Source organism: Hyla sarda, chromosome 9, assembly GCF_029499605.1.
Source record: "Hyla sarda isolate aHylSar1 chromosome 9, aHylSar1.hap1, whole genome shotgun sequence".
NCBI classification, from domain to species: Eukaryota; Metazoa; Chordata; class Amphibia; order Anura; family Hylidae; genus Hyla; species Hyla sarda.
Genome location: NC_079197.1, coordinates 5838949 through 5858322, shown reverse-complemented (window position 1 = coordinate 5858322; position 19374 = coordinate 5838949). Strand labels below are relative to the sequence as shown.

Genomic DNA, 19374 nt, shown 5'->3' with positions numbered 1-19374 from the left:
CTGTTTAAGGAGGAGTTGGAGCCATGATGGGAGTGATATAAGCCATGGCCGGGAGGAGACTGCAGGCTTAACCCTTCACTGGCTACATCCCAATTACAATGGAAGGGGCTGAAAAGTTTTGGCCTGTGAGGGGGATTATTTATAGCTTGCTGACCCCCCATCATGGTCTGTGACCCCGGCCGCCAATAGACACAATGACAAAGACTAAAATCCGCCAATTGTGCGATTTTACTGTCACTACTAAACCTTAATCGTGAATAAGCACCGCAATGGTTGTCCCCTCTGATCTACCTACATAGTATATATTCAGAAGACTGGAAAAGCTGGGTGATCAACACTATCTCCTCCATTGTGTTTACCGTAAGAGCCGTCTTTGGGCTTTCCTAGATTCCTGATCTGCCTAGTTCAGTGTTTTCCAAACAGGGTGCCTCCAGCTGTTGTAAAACTACAACGTCCAGCATACCTGGACATCCCTTGCTTCAAGAACCTCTGTTTTACCAGGCGTATAACAGGAGTCTGGGAAAGCTGGGTGATAACTATTATAACCATCACCATTGTTCACACACAGGCTGCTATTGAGGATTCATAGATTCCTGATCTGCCTGTTTATGCTCTGGTACATCCTTTTACTTTTGTATCTCTGTATATCTAGACAGCTTTGCTGGACAGGAGTCTGGGAAAGCTGGGTGAGAACTATTATAACCATCACCATTGTTCACACACAGGCTGTTATTGAGGATTCATAGATTCCTGATCTGCCTGTTTATGCTCTGGTACATCCTTTACTTTTGTATATCTGTATATCTAGACAGGTTTGCTGGACAGGAGTCTGGGAAAGCTGGGTGAGAACTACTATAAATTCCAGCATTGTTCACATGTTTTTAGATGCCGTATTCATTGATTCCTGATCCTCTAAGTTATGATCTTATACACCTTTCTGCCTCTGTATAAATAGGTAGATTTGCCATACAGGAGCCTGGGAAAGTTGTGTGATAACTACTATAATCCCCATCAAAGTCCTTCTATTCTTAGATTCCTGATCTGCCTAGCTATGATCTTTTCTTTTGTATATCTGTATATCTAGGTCAGATTTGCTTTACAGGAGACTAGGAAAGCTGAGTGAGAACTATTATAACTTCCATCATTGTTTACACGAGAGGCCGCTGTGGAGCATTCCTAGATTTCGGGATGTTATACATCTTATGATTTTGTATCTCCGAATATCTAGGTAATTTTTTTCCGTACAGGACTCTGGAAAAGCTGGGTGACAATACATATAGCTGTCATCATAACTTCCCTGCTGGTGATTGCAAATGTCTTACCTGTATAGTTGTGTTATGATTTTATTGTTACTCAGCTTTTCCAGACTCCAGAAAAGCCAACCTAAGGGTACGTTCACACGAGCGGATTTTTTTGTGGGTTTTCCGCTGCATATTTGAAAGTGGGCGGGCTCTTCTCGGCTGTCCGCAGCAGATTTTCCGCGGCGGAATTTACGCTGCGGAAAATCCGCTGCAAGACCCATTGAAGTCAGTAGGGACTGCGGCGGATTTTCCGCAGCATAAATTTCACAGTGGAAAATCTGCTGCGGACAGCCGAGAAGAGCCCGCCCACTTTCAAATACGCAGCGGAAAACCCGCGAAAAAATCAGCACGTGTGAACGATTAAACTGACCACACTTCCTTAGATTTGCCACTTAGGAGTCTGGAAAAGCTGAGCAAAGACTTCTGTAATGAAGAACATATTGAGTGTTACCCAGCTTTTCCAGGAACAGATATTAAAGGGGTACTCCACTGAAAATGATTATTATTATTATTTTTTAAATCAACTGGTGCCAGAAAGTTATACAGATTTGTAAATGACTTTGATTTAAAAATCATATTCCTTCCAGTACTTATCAGCTGCTATATGCTCCACAGGAAGTTCTTTTCTTTTTGAATTTCTTTTCTGTCTGACCACAGTGCTCTCTGCTGACACCTCTGTCCGTGTCAGGAACTGTCCAGAGTAGGAACAAATCCCCATAGCAAACCTCTCCTGCTCTGGACAGTTCCTGACATGGACAGAGGTGTCAGCAGAGAGCACTGTGGTCAGACAGAAAAGAAATTCAAAAATTGAAAATAACTTCCTGTGGAGCATATAGCAGCTAATAAGTACTGTAAGGATTAAGATTTTTTTTAATAGAAGTAATTTACAAATCTGTTTAACTTTCTGGCACCAGTTGATTAAGATTTTTTTTTTTTCCCCAGTGGAGTACCCCTTTAAGTCTTATTAGAAGCGAATGACTGTAGGATATGGGCAGGGTGAGATATTAGGGGTCAGTGTTGATGTATAGAGGGGTAGATTGGGGTGAGAGGCAGCGCAGGGGGGCACTCCTTTTTTTGGAGGTAGTGTTTCCCAATCAGGGTGCCTCCAGCTGTTGCAAAATTACAACTCCCAGCATGCCCGGACAGCCAAAGGCTGTCCGGGCATGCTGGGAGTTGTAGTTTTGCAACAGCTGGAGGCACCCTGGTTGGGAAACACTGATTTGGGGTGTGTATGGTGGAGTACACAGTAAGCGCTCCCTGCCTCCTGGAGGACGGCCTCACTGCTGATTGGAGAGACTCAAAGAAAACTCATTTATCTTTGTAGGGAAAGCAAACACTGCGAGAAACTGCACTGGAGCCACAAGACGACACCTCAGCTGTGAGCACGAAGAAGAGGGGACAGGTAAGAAGGGTCTGCAGGGCGCACGTCCCGGTCCCCCCGCACCTGTCATACATACACCTGTTGTGCCCCATAGGGTTAAATTCACATGTACATAAGGATTTTGCTACAAATTAATGGGTTTGCAAATGTGCAGTCAGTGTTTTCCAACCAGGGTCCAGCTTGTTCAACACTACAACTCCCAGTGTGCCCCGACAGCCCTTGGGTGCCTCCAGTTGGTGCAACACTATAATCCTCAGCATGCCCTGACAGCCCTTGGGTGCCTCCAGTTGGTGCAACACTATAATCCTCAGCATGCCCTGACAGCCCTTGGGTGCCTCCAGTTGGTGCAACACTATAATCCTCAGCATGCCCTGACAGCCCTTGTGTGCCTCCAGTTGGTGCAACACTACAACCACTATCATGCCCTGCCAGCCCTTGGGTGCCTCCAGCTGTTGAAAAACTACAACCCACAGCATGCCTGGATAGCCCTTGTTTGCCTCTAGCAGTTGCAAAACTACAACCCCCAGCAGGGATGTTGGGAGTTGTAGCTTTGCAACAGCTGGAGACACACTGTTTTGGAAACACTGATTGCAGGTTTGCTGCAGAACCCACTAATGCCAATGGGTAGCAAAATTCCCAGCAGATTATGTACGTGTGAATTTACAACCCGCGGGTTTGTTCAGATTACATTGACCTCAATGGGCTCTGCTGTGGATTTTCCACGGTGGGAATTCCATCATGGAAAATCCGCAGCAGAAAACACACGGGTTATCCACCCATGTAAACGTACCCTTAGAATCAGTTCACACATGCCTATTTTCTGCTGCAGATTTGCTGTAGCAGATTTTGCTACCCATTGAAGTCAATGGGCAGCGAAAATCTGCAGGAAATCCACCGCAAAAAATAAGGACCTGTGAACTCATGATTTAATTAGATAAATATATACATTTAATAAGTGATAACGTGAATGTTGTATTATTTCTTTATTTAAATAAAAAATATTTATTGAAATTATTATTTTTTTCAATAAATAAATGTCTTTAAATACATTTCTTATTGATCATTTAAATAATTTAGTTTAATTATAATCTATTTAAATAAAAATATTAATTTCAATAAATAATACTTTTCAATAAATCAGTGTAGTGTAAATTTCTATTGATTATTTAAATAGATGCATTTATTAAATATTACTAATAAGGTTTTATTGTTTTATATATACACATATATATATATATATATATATATACAGTATAATAAAAAACTAAATATTTCAATAAAATAATTTTAAATAAATAAATAATACATTTAAATACATTCTTTAAATAAATAGATTTCATAAATATTAACGTTTAATTATTATTTATTTAAATAAAAATATTTATTTAAATTAATACTTTTCAATAATCAGTGTAGTGTAAATTGTATTGATTATTTAAATAGATGCATTTAATAAATAATATTAATAATAATGTTTTATTATATATAATAAAAAATATATATACATTTCAATAAAATATTTTTAAACAGCTAAATACATTTATTTAAATACATTCTTTTAATAAATAAATAAATAAATACATTTATTAAATATTAATATATATATATATATATATAGAGAGAGAGAGACAGAGAATTCTGCAGACTGCCAGCATATAATATATACCTCTAGTGTAGCCATTAGATTATAGTGGCCGAACTATCTAATGCAGGTTTCCCAACCAGGGTGCCTCCAGTTGTTGCAAAACTACAACTCCCAGCATGACCGGACAGCCGAAGTCACTCTAGTCCAGTGGTCTCCAAACCTGTGATAAGTGATCCCATAAAAGTCCTTTATGGGGCTTTTCTCTTCATACGCCCCAGATGTCATATGCAGGTTGTGACACCATATGGCGGAACTCCTCTCACTAGAAATGTTGTTAAGGCTAAGCTTCCATTTGGTTTTATTTCTGGCAGTTTTTGAGTCAAAGCCAGAAATGTATTCAAAAGGAATAGGACATATAAAGGAAGGACTTATATTTCTCCTCCCTTATGGATCCACTTCTGACTTTGGCTCAAATACTGCAGTGGCAGATATCCAAAAACTGCCAGAAAAAAAACCAAGTGGAAACTTAGCCTTAAGGGTTATTCCAGGAAAAAACTTTTTTTATATATACATCAACTGGCTCCAGAAAGTTAAACAAATTTGTTAATGACTTCTATTAACAAATCTTAATCCTTCCAATAATTATCAGCTGCTGAAGTTGAGTTGTTCTTTTCTGTCTGGCAACAGTGCTCTCTGCGGACACCTCTGTCCATCTTGGGAACTGCACAGAGTAGAAGAGGTTTGCTATGGGGATTTGCTTCTACTCTGGACAGTTCCCGAGATAGATGTCATCAGAGAGCACTTAGACAGAAAAGAACAACTCAACTTCAGCAGCTCATAAGTACTGAAAGGATTAAGATTTTTTTAATAGAAGTAATTTACAAATCTGTTTAACTTTCTGGAGCCAGTGGATATATATAAAAAAAGTTTTTCCCTGGATAACCCCTTTAAGGAGTCAGAAATATAGGATCATCAAAGGGTTAATCCAGATGCCCTTACGAGACTGCACCAATAGATGGGGTAACCTCACTCAATCATAGAGGCATTACGTCATGTAGGTTGTTACCCCTTAACTCTTTGTTCTGACAGCCTCCTCATGGTGACAGAAGAGCCAACAAGTGGCGGCCCAGCCATGGACGGCCTATTGCCCCGGCTGCTCTCCCCGTTGGTGGACGAGGGGCAGGAATGCGTGGCCCTGCTGATGGACAGATTGCAGAGTCAATGTGAAGATCTGGTGGACGCCATGGTGAAGGATCAGCGGTGCGATCGGTACCTAGACACCCTGTGCAGATTCCTGCACACACCTAACGTTCGGTAGGTTTTAGTGATCCCCAATCTGTGGTTCTCTAGCGGTCAGGGCATGCTGGGAGTTGTAGTTGTGCAACAGGTGGAGAACCACAGGTTGGTGGGCGATCATCATACTTGATATATAACACTGTTTACAGGGTGCAGAGTAATAATGCAGCCAAACAAAGCCATTATGTGCTGTTATAGTACCGCCATATAGTGCATGTGTGAAATTGGAATGCATTGATATAGGGGGTCTACCGAATTTCCACTAACAGATGATGTCAGGGTGGTGAGCGAACAGGCACACATCGAAATTCTACTGCCTAAGGCAGTGGTCTACAAACGGTGGACCTCCAGTTGTTGCAAAACTACAACTCCCGGCATTTGAAGAATTGTGGAGGGGGGGGGGGGGGGGTAGGAAAAAACGACAGAAAAAAAAAGTCAGGAAACATGTTTAAAGGGGTACTCTGGTGAAAAACATTTTTTTTTCTATTAAAAAAAACAACGTAATCCTTCCAGTACTTATCAGCTGCTGAAGTTCAGTTGTTCTTTTCTGTCTGACCACAGTGCTCTCTGGTGACACCTCTGTCTGTCTCAGGAACTGTTCAGAGCAGGAGAGGTTTGCTATGGGGATTTGCTCCTACTCTGAACAGTTCCTGTGACAGACAGAGGTGTCAACAGAGAGCACTGCTGTCAGATAGAAAAGAACAACTTAGCTTCAGCAGCTGATAAGTACTGGAAGGATTAAGATTTTTTAATACAAGTAATTTACAAATCTATTAATCTGTTGTAGCCAGTTGATATGAAAAAAATAGTTTTTCACTGGAATACCCCTTAAAGGCCTGAGAAATTCCGTGTGGGCATTCTGTGCACATCAGGCATACACATTTAGTCGGAACCAGTCGATGCTAGGAGCTCAGACATACGGCATCACCATTGACAGTAATAAATATCAGAGCGTATTTTGCCGAAAGATGGTCTTGCGCAAATTCCGTAGTGTGCATGGTGTAGCATAATCCCATTGAAAACAACGGGAGGCTGCTGCACCAGAGTTTCTAAGCAGATCTCTGTATTGTGAATACACCCTAATGGTAGTGGCTGACTCCTCTCTTCCATTCATAACATGAGTGTTCATGTTTAGGGGGAGGGGTGTCAGGGGGATCAGGGTAGATAGCTGTCGGCCAAGCAAGTGTTTGTATGGCTGTATTAAAGGGGTACTCCATCAAAGTCAAATTATCCCCTGTACACAGGATAAAGGATAAGTGTCTGATCGCTGGGACCCCCCACAATCTCCTGTACAAAACCCAACAAATCAACCGTCCTTGGAGTGCTCCGGCCTCCACCCTCAGAGACGAGTGGGAGCGCTCAGCCAATCACCAGCTGGGACCCCCTGGGGCCTTTTGTATCCTAATCACCTTAAAGGGGTTCTCCAGTGGAAAACTTTTTTTTTTTAATCAACTGGTGCCAGAAAGTTAAACAGATTTGTAAATTAGTTCTATTAAAAAATCTCAATCCTTCCAGTACTTATTAGCTGCTGAATACTACAGAGGAATTTTTTTTTCTTTTTGGAGCACAGAGCTCTCTGCTGACATCACGAGCACAGTGCTCTCTGCTGACACCTCTGTCCATTTTACGAACTGTCCAGAGTAGGAGAAAATCCCCATAGAAAACATATGCTGCTCTGGACAGTTCCTAAAATGGACAGAGATGTCAGCAGAGAGCACTGTGTTCCATGTGCCCCAGCTTTCTGCATGAATGGCGCTGTGTCGACCATCGCACAAAGATATGGCTGACACGAATCTCCATGCATCTCTATGGGAGACCCGGAGATACAGCGAAATTCATGCAGATATCTGGGGCGCCCCCTCCCATACACTTGCATTGAGGGGGTGTGGCGTTACGAGGGGCGTGGCCGTGACGTCACGATCCCCCCACACCCAGGGTTCTGAACTAAATGTTCCGGACTCTGGGGCAGTGGAGTACCCCTTTGAAGAAGTAGTCCAGAATAAAAAAACATAAGTGTCAGATCGCGGGGGTCCGACTGCTGGGACCTCCCCTCGATCGCCCGGCGCCCCAGATACATGGAGCTGCAGATACATGGAGATGCATGGAGATCCCGTGTCAGCCACATCTTTGTGCGTAATTCATGCAGATATCTGGGGCGCCGGGCGGGAGATCGAGGGGGGGTCCCAGCAGTCAGACCCCCGCGATCTGACACATAAGTTTTTTATAAGAACACTGGGTGTGGGGGTCGTGAAGTCACGGCCACGCCCATCGTGATGTCACACCCCCTCAATGCAAGTCTATGGGAGGGGGCGTGACGTCTGTCACGCCCCCTCCCATAGACTTGCATTGAGGGGGCATGGTGTGACATCACGACCCCCGCAGCACGTACCCAGCATGGCCTCTGTTAGTTCTCATATAACAAAGCACCCGCTCAATGCCAATAAGCTGTCTCTCAGCTCTTACATACTTTCTGCTGTTTGGTGGAAACGTTACCATCGGGCTCCTATTCCAGGGTTAACGCGATGTGACATGGCGGCTGATGGTGTACACTTAAGCCCATTAGACAAGCCATAGAGAGGACATTAGCGGCATTACCACAGATTACACACATCAAACAAGCTGTAAATGGAGTGTACTCAAGGTGGAGGCCGACTCTGGGACGGGCCAGACCTTTAGTTGGGGATCATAGCGATAATAGAGCGGCGGAACACGCCAGATCCGCAGGGTAAACACATCCTTTAAGAAGCATGACAGATCCTCAGCAACCGAGCCCCAAATACATTGTAGGTGAAGTAACAATCCAGGTAAAGCAAACAGGACGGGGCCGATGGGGAATACGTACAGGACGCCGTGTCCCCCCGCAACACATACCGCACCGCATCTCCGCGCCTAGGTGGATCACACCATAACCCCGCGGCCAATCCCACCATGTGTTGTATGTCCATTGTAGTTTTCACCCTAAGGGCTTGTTCACACAAGCGGATTTATTTGCGGGTTGATAGGGGGCGGGCTCTTCGTGGCTGTCCGCTGCGGAAATTCTGTTGCGGAAAATCCTCCGCAGACCCTATGGTCTTTAAAGGGGTACTCCACGGTCTTCCTCACAGCACTATTTTCCCCCCTCCCCCTGGTCTTCTTCACAGCACTGATCGGTCCCCTGTTCACATCTTTGTGCTTAGCAATGCCACAGGCAGAGGAGCCAACATGGAATGAATACAGCACGTGCTGCCTCATTGCACAATAGTCTGCTGTGAAATGAGATGTTCTGCAACAGCTCTGGGCGGGGACCTGGTAGGAATGCTATGGGAGGATAGGAGGCAGGGTGGGAGGACTGTGGTTTTAGCACTAGGGTAGACAGGTAAGCCATGCCATATGCAGAATACAGCATTAAAGGGGTTATCCAGGAAAAAAACTTTTTTTTTTATATATTAACTGGCTCCAGAAAGATAAACAGATTTGTAAATTACTTCTATTAAAAAATCTTAATCCTTTCAGTACTTATGAGCTGCTGAAGTTGAATTGTTCTTTTCTGTCTAAGTGCTCTCTGATGACACGTGTCTCGGGAGCTGTCCAGAGTAGAAGCAAATCCCCATAAGAACTGCACAGAGCAGAATAGGTTTGCTATGGGGATTTGCTTCTACGCTGGACAGCTCCCGAGACACGTGTCATCAGAGAGCACTTAGACAGAAAAGAACAACTCAACTTCAGCAGCTGCTAATTATTGGAAGGATTAAGATTTTTTAATAGAAGTAATTTACAAATCTGTTTAACTTTCTGGAGCCAGTTGATCAAAAGAAAAAAAGTTTTTTCTTGGAATACCCCTGGGTACTCCGGTGTAAAACTTTTTATTTTTTTAATTTTTTTTTTATCAACTGGTGCAAGAAAGTTATACAGATTTGTAAATTACTTCTATTAAAAAAAAAAAATCTTAATCCTTCCAGTACTTAGCAGCTTCTATTTGCTCCACAGGAAGTTCTTTTCTTTTTGAATTTCCTTTCTGTCTGACTACAGTGCTCTCTGCTGACACCTCTGTCCATTTTAGGAACTGTCCAGAGCAGGATAGGTGTGCTATGGGGATTTTCTCCTACTGTGGACAGTTCCTAAAATGGACAGAGGTGTCAGCAGAGAGCACTGTGGTCAGACAGAAAGGAAATTCAAAAAGAAAAGAACTTCATGTGGAGCAAATAGCAGCTAATAAGTACTGGAAAGATTAAGCTTTTTTAATAGAAGTAATTTACAAATATGTTTTAACTTTCTGGCACCAATTGATTTAAAAAAAGTTTTCCAGTGGAGTACCCCTTTAATGGGGCTTTTGGCAGATTTTCCGCATGGGAAATTCTGCAGCCGAAAATCTGCTGCGGACAGCCGCTGAGAGTTTTCAAACACGCAGCGGGAAACCCGCAAATAAATCCGCTCATGCAAACAAGTCCTAAGGCCATGTTCACACAGCGTAAAATGTGCGCAATGTCCACATGGAAAGCAAGAACATTTTATTAATCCGGCGAGGCGCTAGAACTGCTTGGAAATGCTTCCCAACGAAAACTGCAAAAAAAAAATAAAAAATAGACAAGTCAATATTTTTTTGTGGATGCCAGAATCAGGATTTCCGCAGTAGAAACATCTGCCGCGGAAATTTCGCCGTGTGCACAGTGCAGCAGAACCTCATTGAATTCAATGGGACTCTGCTGCAGCGGAATCTCATTACGGAACATTCTGGAAAAATTCCACACAGACATTCCGCCATGTGAACATCCCCTTAGTCTCCATTCACACGGCGGAATTTGCAAGCGGAATCCCATTGCTGCCGCACCGTTTTCCCGCAGTAGGATTCCACTTGGAAAATATTAAGAGGTGAATGAGCCCGTATTCACCGAAATTCACTGGAAATTAACACAATGGGGGAGATTTATCAAAACTGGTTCAGAGCAAAAGTCGACCAGTTGCCCATAGCAACCAATCAGATCTCTGCTTTCAGTTTCAAAAAGGCCTCTGGAAAATGAAAGAAACAAGCTGATTGGTTGCTATGGGCAACTGGACCACTGCTTCCTCTTCATACGTTTTGATAAATCTCCCCCAAAAAGCGTAACAATTTTTTGGTATCTGTGGCCTTCGGCTGTCCAGGCATGCTGGGAGTTGTGGTTTGCAACAGCTGGAGGCACCCTGCTTGGGAAACACAGATATAGTGTCGGTGTTCCTTAACCTTTAGTCTCCAGCTGTAGCAAAAACTACAACTCCCAGCATCTGACTTGTAGTTTTGTAACAGCTGGAGAGCAACAGGACTGTCAGGGCATGCTGGGAGCTGTAGTTTTGCACCAGCTGGGAAATTGCAGGGGCTATCTGGGTATGCTGGGAGTTGTAGTTTTTCACTCACTGGAGAGCTATTCGGGTTTCAGGACATCCTGGGAGTTGTAGTCTTGCACTAGAGATCCACAAGGCTTTCAGAGTATGTTGGTAGTTGTAATTTTGCAACAGCTGGAGAGCCACAGGGTTGTCAGGACATGCTGGGAGTTGTAATTTTTCACCAGCTTGGACAGCCACAGGACTGTGAGGGTATGCTAGGAGTTGTAGTCTTTCACCTGCTTGGATAGCCAGAGGACTGTCAGGGCATGCTGGGAGTTGTAGTCTTTCACCTGCTTGGATAGCCACAGGACTGTCAGGGCATGCTGGGAGTTGTAGTTTTTTATAAGCTTGAGAGCCCCAGGACAGTCAGGGCATGCTGGGAGATGTAGTCTTTCACCTGCTGGGATAGCCACAGGACTGTCAGGGCATGCTGGGAGTTGTAGTTTTTTATAAGCTTGAGAGCCACAGGACTGTCAGGGCATGCTGGGAGTTGTAGTCTTTCATAAGTTTGAAAGCCACAGGACTGTCAGGGCATGCTGGGAGATGTAGTCTTGCACTAGCTAGCGAGCCGCCGGACTGTCAGGGCATGCTGGGAGTAGTAGTTTTGCAGCTGCTAGAGAAGCACAGGTTGGAGACCACTTATTGCTGTATGTGTTCTGTATATTCTGGGACCATTATGATGGTTCGGTGACCTTTCACCTCTATGGCCGGAGTTCCCCCTGTGAAGGACGGGGCCCTGGATGTTACTCTGGGTCACAATCCCCATGTTATGTTTTACTATGTGACCGGAGGGGATTAGTGAGGGGTCCTGTATATTGTGCTGCACAAGGCTGGGCTGATCTGCTTGTTTACATGGCGGCCGCGGGCGTCCTGTGTGTAATCCCTGGGCTCTGCTGGCACCCGGCCATTCCTGGCTCCACAAGTCTCCGTTTGCTTACAGACGTGTTACCCCAGTAACTGGCGAGCGGAGCCGGCCTCGTGTTGTTTACCAAGAGCCTCTCCTCCCTGTGAGGACAGGTCAGGACGCCATGTGAGCTGATATAAGGGGGGGCACCGGGAATGTGCCAGCAGGGCGCCCCCTAATTCACCACCCCCCACCCTGACACCATCTGAACTGATATAAGGGGGGGGCACCGGGAATGTGCCAGCAGGGCGCCCCCTAATTCACCACCCCCACCCTGATACCACCTGAGCTGATATAAGGGGGGACACCGGGAATGTGGCAGCAGAGTACCCCCTATTTCACCCCCCTGACACCATCTGAGCTGATATAAGGGGGGACACCGGGAATGTGGCAGCAGGGCGCCCCCTAATTCACCACCCCCCACCCTGACACCACCTGAGCTGATATAAGGGGGGACACAGGGAATGTGGCAGCAGAGTGCCCCCTATTTCACCCCCCTGGCACCACCTGAGCTGATATAAGGGGGGACACCGGGAATGTGGCAGCAGAGTGCCCCCTATTTCACCCCCCTGACACCACCTGAGCTGATATAAGGGGGGACACCGGGAATGTGGCAGCAGGGCACCCCCTAATTCACCCCCCCCACCCTGACACCATCTGAACTGATATAAGGGGGGGCACCGGGAATGTGCCAGCAAGGTGCCCCCTAATTCACCACCCCCCACCCTGACACCATGTGAGCTGATATAAGGGGGGGCACCGGGAATGTGGCAGCAGAGTGCCCCCTATTTCACCCCCCTGACACCACCTGAGCTGATATAAGGGGGGACACCGGGAATGTGGCAGCAGAGTGCCCCCTATTTCACCCCCCTGACACCACCTGAGCTGATATAAGGGGGGACACTGGGAATGTGGCAGCAGGGTGCCCCTTCATTCACTACCCCCCACCCTGCCCTGTAAACATCTTGTGCACAGACACAGTATATGCTCACTGTATGGCGCCATTATATAGGTGTTATATGGAATACACATCCTGTTCTATTATGACTCCTGTCGTTGCAGGCTTTGCAGTAATGTTGCCTACATTCTTGGCACGGTGGCTGAAGACCCAGGAGTCGCCGTCATGTTGGTGAATCTGGCAGAAAGAGCAACAGACTGGGACCTGTTGGGGAGACTGGGAGCCATGCTGCTGTGGGATGATGCCGAATCTGTCATGAACGCTGCTGGTGCCCTGGGAACACTGGTGAGAAATTAAGTCTGAACTGGACCATAGGGCTGGGCATAACAGCGTGCACCCATGTGCTACCATACCTCCCAGTACTGGGGTCCTTACTTCATTTATAACCTGGAAGTTTTATCAGGTTAACATCCTGTATTATACTCCAGAGCTGTACTCACTATTCTGCTGGTGAGGTCACTGTGTACATACATTACATTACTTATCTGTACTGATCCTGAGTTATATCCTGTATTATACTTCAGAGCTATACTCACTATTCTGCTGGTGAGGTCACTGTGTACATACATTACATTACTTATCCTGTACTGATCCTGAGTTATATCCTGTATTATACTCCAGGGCTGTACTCACTATTCTGCTGGTGAGATCACTGTGTACATACATTACATTACTTATCCTGTACTGATCCTGAGTTATATCCTGTATTATACTCCAGAGCTGTACTCACTATTCTGCTGGTGAGGTCACTGTGTACATACATTACATTACTTATCCTGTACTGATCCTGAGTTATATCTTGTATTATACTTCAGAGCTATACTCACTATTCTGCTGGTGAGATCACTGTGTACATACATTACATTACTTATCCTGTACTGATCCTGAGTTATATCCTGTATTATACTCCAGAGCTGTACTCACTATTCTGCTGGTGGAGTCACTGTGTACATAGTGTCACCGTGTTCAGGTTTACTTTGGCACCTCTTCCCACCACTTGTGTCGCAGCGGTAAGATCACGTTACGGTGACACGGCATTACTTGCCAATGAAAACCGCTGTGATCTGTGCAGAATGTAACGACAATAATACGGATGTTATATTCAGGCTGTGTTCACACTGGTGTATAGAGCAGTGGTCTCCAAAATGTGGATCTCCAGATAATGCAAAACTACAACTCCCAGCATGCCCGGACAGCCGTTGGCTGTCCGGGCATGCTGGGAGTTGTAGTTTTGGTGCAGTTTGGAGAGCACTGATCTAGGAGATAGATGTTGGTGCTTTGTTCCCATTGAGTTCCTCACTTTTGTCCCCACAGGCAGAGAACGGCCAAGGCAGACGTTGGCTCCTTTCTTCTCCGGATTCCGACTTCATCATCGAGAACATCACAAAACTTTTGGATTCTCCAAGCGACTGGACGGCCAGCAACTGCGCCCTGGTACTCGCCCGCATCTCCATGTGCCAGGAGGGGTGCGAGCGGCTGCTGGAACATCCTAAATCTGACATGATCTTACGGAAGATCATCGCGTCGCTTCAAGTGGATGAGGCAGGTGAGGATAGCATCTCCTTCATCCTATAGATCAGTGGTCTCCAGCTGTTGGTTGTCCGGGCATGCTGGGAGTTGTAGTTTTGCAACAGATTTGGAAACACTGCTCTACAGCCCACCCTCAGAAGCAGCAGCAGCGTGGAGAACATTATAGAGCAGTACTGAGCAATCTTCTAATGCAGTGGTCTCCCAACTGTGTCCCTATAGCTGTTGCAAAACTACAACTCCCTGCAAAGTAGCCGGTGGCTTTTTGGGCATGCTGGGAGTTTTAGTTTTGCAACAGATTGGGAAACACTGCTCTATAGCCCACCCTCAGAAGCAGCAGCAGCATGGAGGACATTATAGAGCAGTATTGAGCAATCTATTTTCTAATGCAGTGGTCTCCCAACTGTGTTGCAAAACTACAAATCCGTGCATAGTAGCCGGTGGCTGTCCGGGCATGCTGGGAGTTGTAGTTTTGCTACAGCTTGAGGTCCATAGTTTGGAGGCCAATGCTATAGACCATGCCCTGTCCATTAGATGTTGGGTTGCTGATGCTCTGGGTCATAAATGATTCCTATTGATTTCTGTGGGTTGAGAGGTTGGACAACATCTGCATTTAGAACTTTTGGTGTCTGCCACACGATGGACATAAATGGCAGAAGTCATCGCCACCAGACATGGCTTCCCACTGTAATATATCCAAAATGGCGGATCTCCTCTGTCTTCTAGGCTGTGGACTGAATGCAGCTTTCACTCTTGGACGTCTCTGTGACACGGACGCAGGGAGGAGACGGGTGCTGGCTCTAGAGGAAGCCGACAATATGGTGAGTGCACCAACCACATGTTCCCGAGTGTCAGGGTGTCTTGTTCTGTCACCCCCAAGTGGCAGGGGGTCTTTGTCTTGTTGCCCCCAAGTGAGCAGGTGTCGTTTTCTTATCCTTTAAGTGAGCGGGTGTCATTGTCTTGTTGCCCCAAGTGGCAGGGTGTTGTTGATAAGGTGTCAAGGTGTTGTTATTTTTTGGCCCTAATTGTCAGTGTGCTGTTGTCTTGTTACTCCCAAGTGTCAGGGTGTCTTGTTCTTTCACCCCCAAGTGTCAGGGTGTCTTGTTCTTTCACCCCAAAGTGTCAGGGTGTCTTGTTCTTTCACCCCAAAGTGTCAGGGTGTCTTGTTCTTTCACCCCAAAGTGTCAGGGTGTCTTGTTCTTTCACCCCAAAGTGTCAGGGTGTCTTGTTCTTTCACCCCAAAGTGTCAGGGTGTCATTGTTCTGTCACCTCAGTGTCAGGGTACTATGCTGTTGCCTTCAAGTGTAAGGGTGTTGTTGTTTTCTGCCCCCAAGTGTCAGGGTGTCTTTTTCTGTCACCCCCAAGTGTCAGGATGTCGTTTTCGTTACCCCCAAGTGTCAGGGTGTCATTTTCTTATCCCCCAAGTGTTAGGGTGTCATTTTCTTATCCCCCAAGTGTCAGGGTGTCATTTTCTTATCCCCCAAGTGTTAGGGTGTCATTTTCTTATTCCCTAAGCGTTAGGGTGTGGTTATTCTGTCACCCCTAGGTGTCAGGGTATAATCCTGTTGCCCCCAAGTGTCAGGGTGTCTTGTTCTTTCACCCCCAAGTGTCAGGGTGTCGTTTCTTATACCCCAAGTGTCAGGGTGTCGTTTTCTTATCCCCCAAATGTCAGGGTGTCGTTGTTCTGTCACCCCTAAGTGTCAGGGTATTTTCCTGTTACCATGTCAGTGTGTCGTTTTCCTGTTGCTCCCAAGTGTCCAGGTGTCATTGATCTATCACCCCTAAGTGTAGGGTGTCCTGTCACTTCCAAGCATTAGGCAGGTGCTGCCCCCAGGTGTCAGGGTATTTTCCTGTTACCATGTCAGTGTGTCGTTGTCCTGTTGCTCCCAAGTGTCCGGGTGTCGTCGTTCTGTCACCCCTAAGTGTCAGGGTATTTTCCTGTTACCATGTCAGTGTGTCGTTGTCCTGTTGCTCCCAAGTGTCCGGGTGTCGTCGTTCTGCCACCCCTAAGTGTAGGGTGTCCTGTCACTTCCAAGCATTAGGAAGGTGCTGCCCCCGGGTGTCAGGGTGCTGTTTTCCTGTCCTATGACTGTTCAGAGTGTTGATCCCTAGAGGTCTCCGTGCTGTTTGCCCCCTTGGTGAGGTATATTCTGTAAGTCCTGTCTTCCCCTGATAAGTCCAGATCTGTGCACTGGAGGCCATGATGTCTGGAGGAGACGCCGGCGGGAGCAGAAACGCTTGCTTCGCCCTCACGTGCCTAGCGACGAGCCAAGCCGGACACCAGCACCTCCTGAAGAGCCACCACTTCCCTCAGGTCCTGGACACGCTCTGCCACCTCCTGCAGTCCACGGAGCACGACTCCTGCTGGTTCGCTGCCATGTAAGTTCTTGAGTTTCCCTTTGTTTTGCTGAAAGCACTTGGGCTCCTCAGATGGTTAAGGTTTCACCCATAACAAGGAGCTACGAAGAGGCTCTGGCATCGGCGATACGGGCAAAATCACGCCATGAATTTAAATTATACTTATAATAATAGCCGACCCGATGGCTGAAGGAAATCTGAGCTCTGGTAAGACATAAAACATGTGCAGGTCTATGGGAACCCAGAACAGGTCAGACCATGAAACCATTACCAGGTCCTGGGGGGACGGTATCAAACGTATAGAAAGATTTGTTAACTAGATCCCAAATTAATAGGGGTACTCTGAGTTATCAAAGGGGAACTCCAGTGAAAAATATATATATTTTAAATCAACTGGTGCCAGAAAGTTAAACAGATTTGTAAATTACTTCTATTTAAAAATCATAATCCTTCCAGTACTTACTTACAGTACTTTTTTTTCTATCTGACCACAGTGCTCTCTGCTGACTCCTCTGTCTGTCTCAGGAACTGTCCAGAGCGGGAGAGGTTTGCAATGGGGACTTGCTCCTACTCTGGACAGTTCCTGAGACAGACAGAGGTGTCAGCAGAGAGCACTGTGGTCAGATAGAAAAGAAATGTAAAAAGAAACGAACTTCCTGTGGAGCGTATAGCAGCTGATAAGTACTGGAAGGATTAAGATTTTTTAACTAGAAGTAATTTACAAATCTGTTTAACTTTCTGGTACCAGGTGATTTAAAAAAAAAAAAAATTCCAGGGGAGTACCCCTTTAAAAAGAAAAGAACTTCCCGTGGAGCATAGAGCAGCTGATAAGTACAACAAAGGTTAAGATTTTTGTAAAGAAGTAATTTACAAATCTGTTTAACACTTTGGCACCAGTTGATTTAAAAAAAAAAAAGTTTTTCACCAGAGTACCCCTTTAATACAAACATCTAGATGACCTTTCTCTTCTGTGACCGTTCTACTAGAGCAGTGGTCTTCAACCTGCGGACCTCCAGATGTTGCAAAACTACAATTCCCAGCATGCCCGGACAGTCGTTGGCTGTCCGGGCATGCTGGGAATTGTAGTTCTGCAACATCTGGAGGTCCGCAGGTTGAAGACCACTGTACTAGAGTAACATCTCGATGACCCCACCAAGGCCATGGTGGTCATGTGAAGTGGATATGCTCAAATCTCATGCTGTAATGCAGTGTTTCCCAACCAGGGTGCCTCCAGCTGTGGCCAAACTACAACTCCCAGGATGCCCGGTCTGCTGGGAGTTGTAGTTCGGCCACAGCTGTAGTGTTTGGTTGGAGAAGCTCTTATATGTAAGATATATAGATGTCTGTCATATGGGACCACTCGGACGCTATCCAGTGCCATTGACCCTTTTTTCTGATTTCCACTTTTTTGGGAACGCCTAATGCAAGACCATTGTTGTAGAACTTCACTCCTTTCTCTTTATAGAACTGTTAAGGGAATATCCAAGTTTCCTTCAGGAGTCCTGAGACTATGGCAGCACCCAACCCTTGAGGCTATCCTAAAAGTAAGTGTCCACGAACCTTCACACCCAGGTGACCTGTATGTAAGGGCCCCTTAAGCCATTTCCAACATTTCATCTACATCATAATGTAGGGCAGTGTTTCCCAACCAGTGTGCCTCCAGCTGTTGCGAAACTACAACTCCCAGCATGCCCGGACAGCCTACACCTACTTGGCAAGAGGTGTCGGATTTCAGGGCAGTCCCAGGGAGGCGGAGCTCTCTTCTGATTGGCCAGACTATCAATTGCAGAGTAGGGGTCACATGACCACTCTGTAGCTCTGACGCCTTCTAAGCAGGCGGTGCCATAATTCTAGGTAGTCAGGGAGGCGGAGCTCTATTCTGATTGGCCAGACTATGAATTGCAGAGTAGGGGGTCACATGACCACTCTGTAGCTCTGACGCCTTCTAAGCAGGAGGTGCCATAATTCTAGGTAGTCAGGGAGGCGGAGCTCTCTTATGATTGGAAGGACTGTCAATTGCAGAGTAGGGGTCACATGACCACTCTGTAGCTCTGACGCCTTCTAAGTAGGCGGTGCCATAATTCTAGGTAGTCAGGGATGCGGAGCACTCTTCTGATTGGCAAGACTATCAATTGCAGAGTAGGGGTCACATGACCATTCTGTAGCTCTGACGCTTTCTAAGCAGGCGGTGCCATAATTCTAGGTAGTCAGGGAGGCGGAGCTCTCTTCTGAGTGGCAGGACTATCAATTGCAGAGTAGGGGGTCACATGACCATTCTGTAGCTCTGACGCTTTCTAAGCAGTCAGTGCCAGAATTCTAGGTAGTCAGGGAGGCGGAGCTCTCTTCTGAGTGGCAGGACTATCAATTGCAGAGTAGGGGGTCACATGACCATTCTGTAGCTCTGACGCTTTCTAAGCAGTCAGTGCCAGAATTCTAGGTAGTCAGGGAGGCGGAGCTCTCTTCTGATTGGCCGGACTATCAATTTCAGTGTAGGGGTCACATGACCACTCTGTAGCTCTGACACCTTCTAAGCAGACGGTGCCATATTTCTAGGTAGTCAGGGAGACGGAGCTCTCTTATGATTGGCAGGACTATCAATTGCAGAGTAGGGGGTCACATGACCACTCTGTAGCTCTGACGCCTTCTAAGCAGGCGGTGCCATAATTCTAGGTAGTCAGTGAGGCGGAGCTCTCTTCTGATTGGAAGGACTATCAATTGCAGTGTAGG

At 46.1% G+C, this 19374-nt stretch overlaps 1 protein-coding gene across 7 annotated transcripts in view; it reads left to right on the top strand.

Moving 5' to 3' along the window:
- LOC130290486 (uncharacterized) overlaps positions 1 to 19374 on the top strand; it is a 39251-nt gene that overhangs the window by 244 nt on the left and 19633 nt on the right. For 3 of the 7 annotated variants that reach the window (XM_056538186.1, XM_056538183.1, XM_056538184.1), the window contains exons 2-8: positions 2626 to 2703; positions 5357 to 5581; positions 12867 to 13047; positions 14077 to 14308; positions 15016 to 15110; positions 16472 to 16668; positions 18113 to 18191. In XM_056538186.1, the coding sequence (XP_056394161.1) occupies positions 5364 to 5581; positions 12867 to 13047; positions 14077 to 14308; positions 15016 to 15110; positions 16472 to 16668; positions 18113 to 18191 (1002 nt within the window). In that variant the 5' untranslated portion in view covers positions 2626 to 2703; positions 5357 to 5363. Of the gene's footprint in view, positions 1 to 1084; positions 1229 to 2625; positions 2704 to 5356; positions 5582 to 10705; positions 11931 to 12866; positions 13048 to 14076; positions 14309 to 15015; positions 15111 to 16471; positions 16669 to 18112; positions 18192 to 19374 lie in introns of those variants that run through there. The other 4 variants (XM_056538185.1, XM_056538189.1, XM_056538188.1 and 1 more) reach the window with 4 other exon arrangements.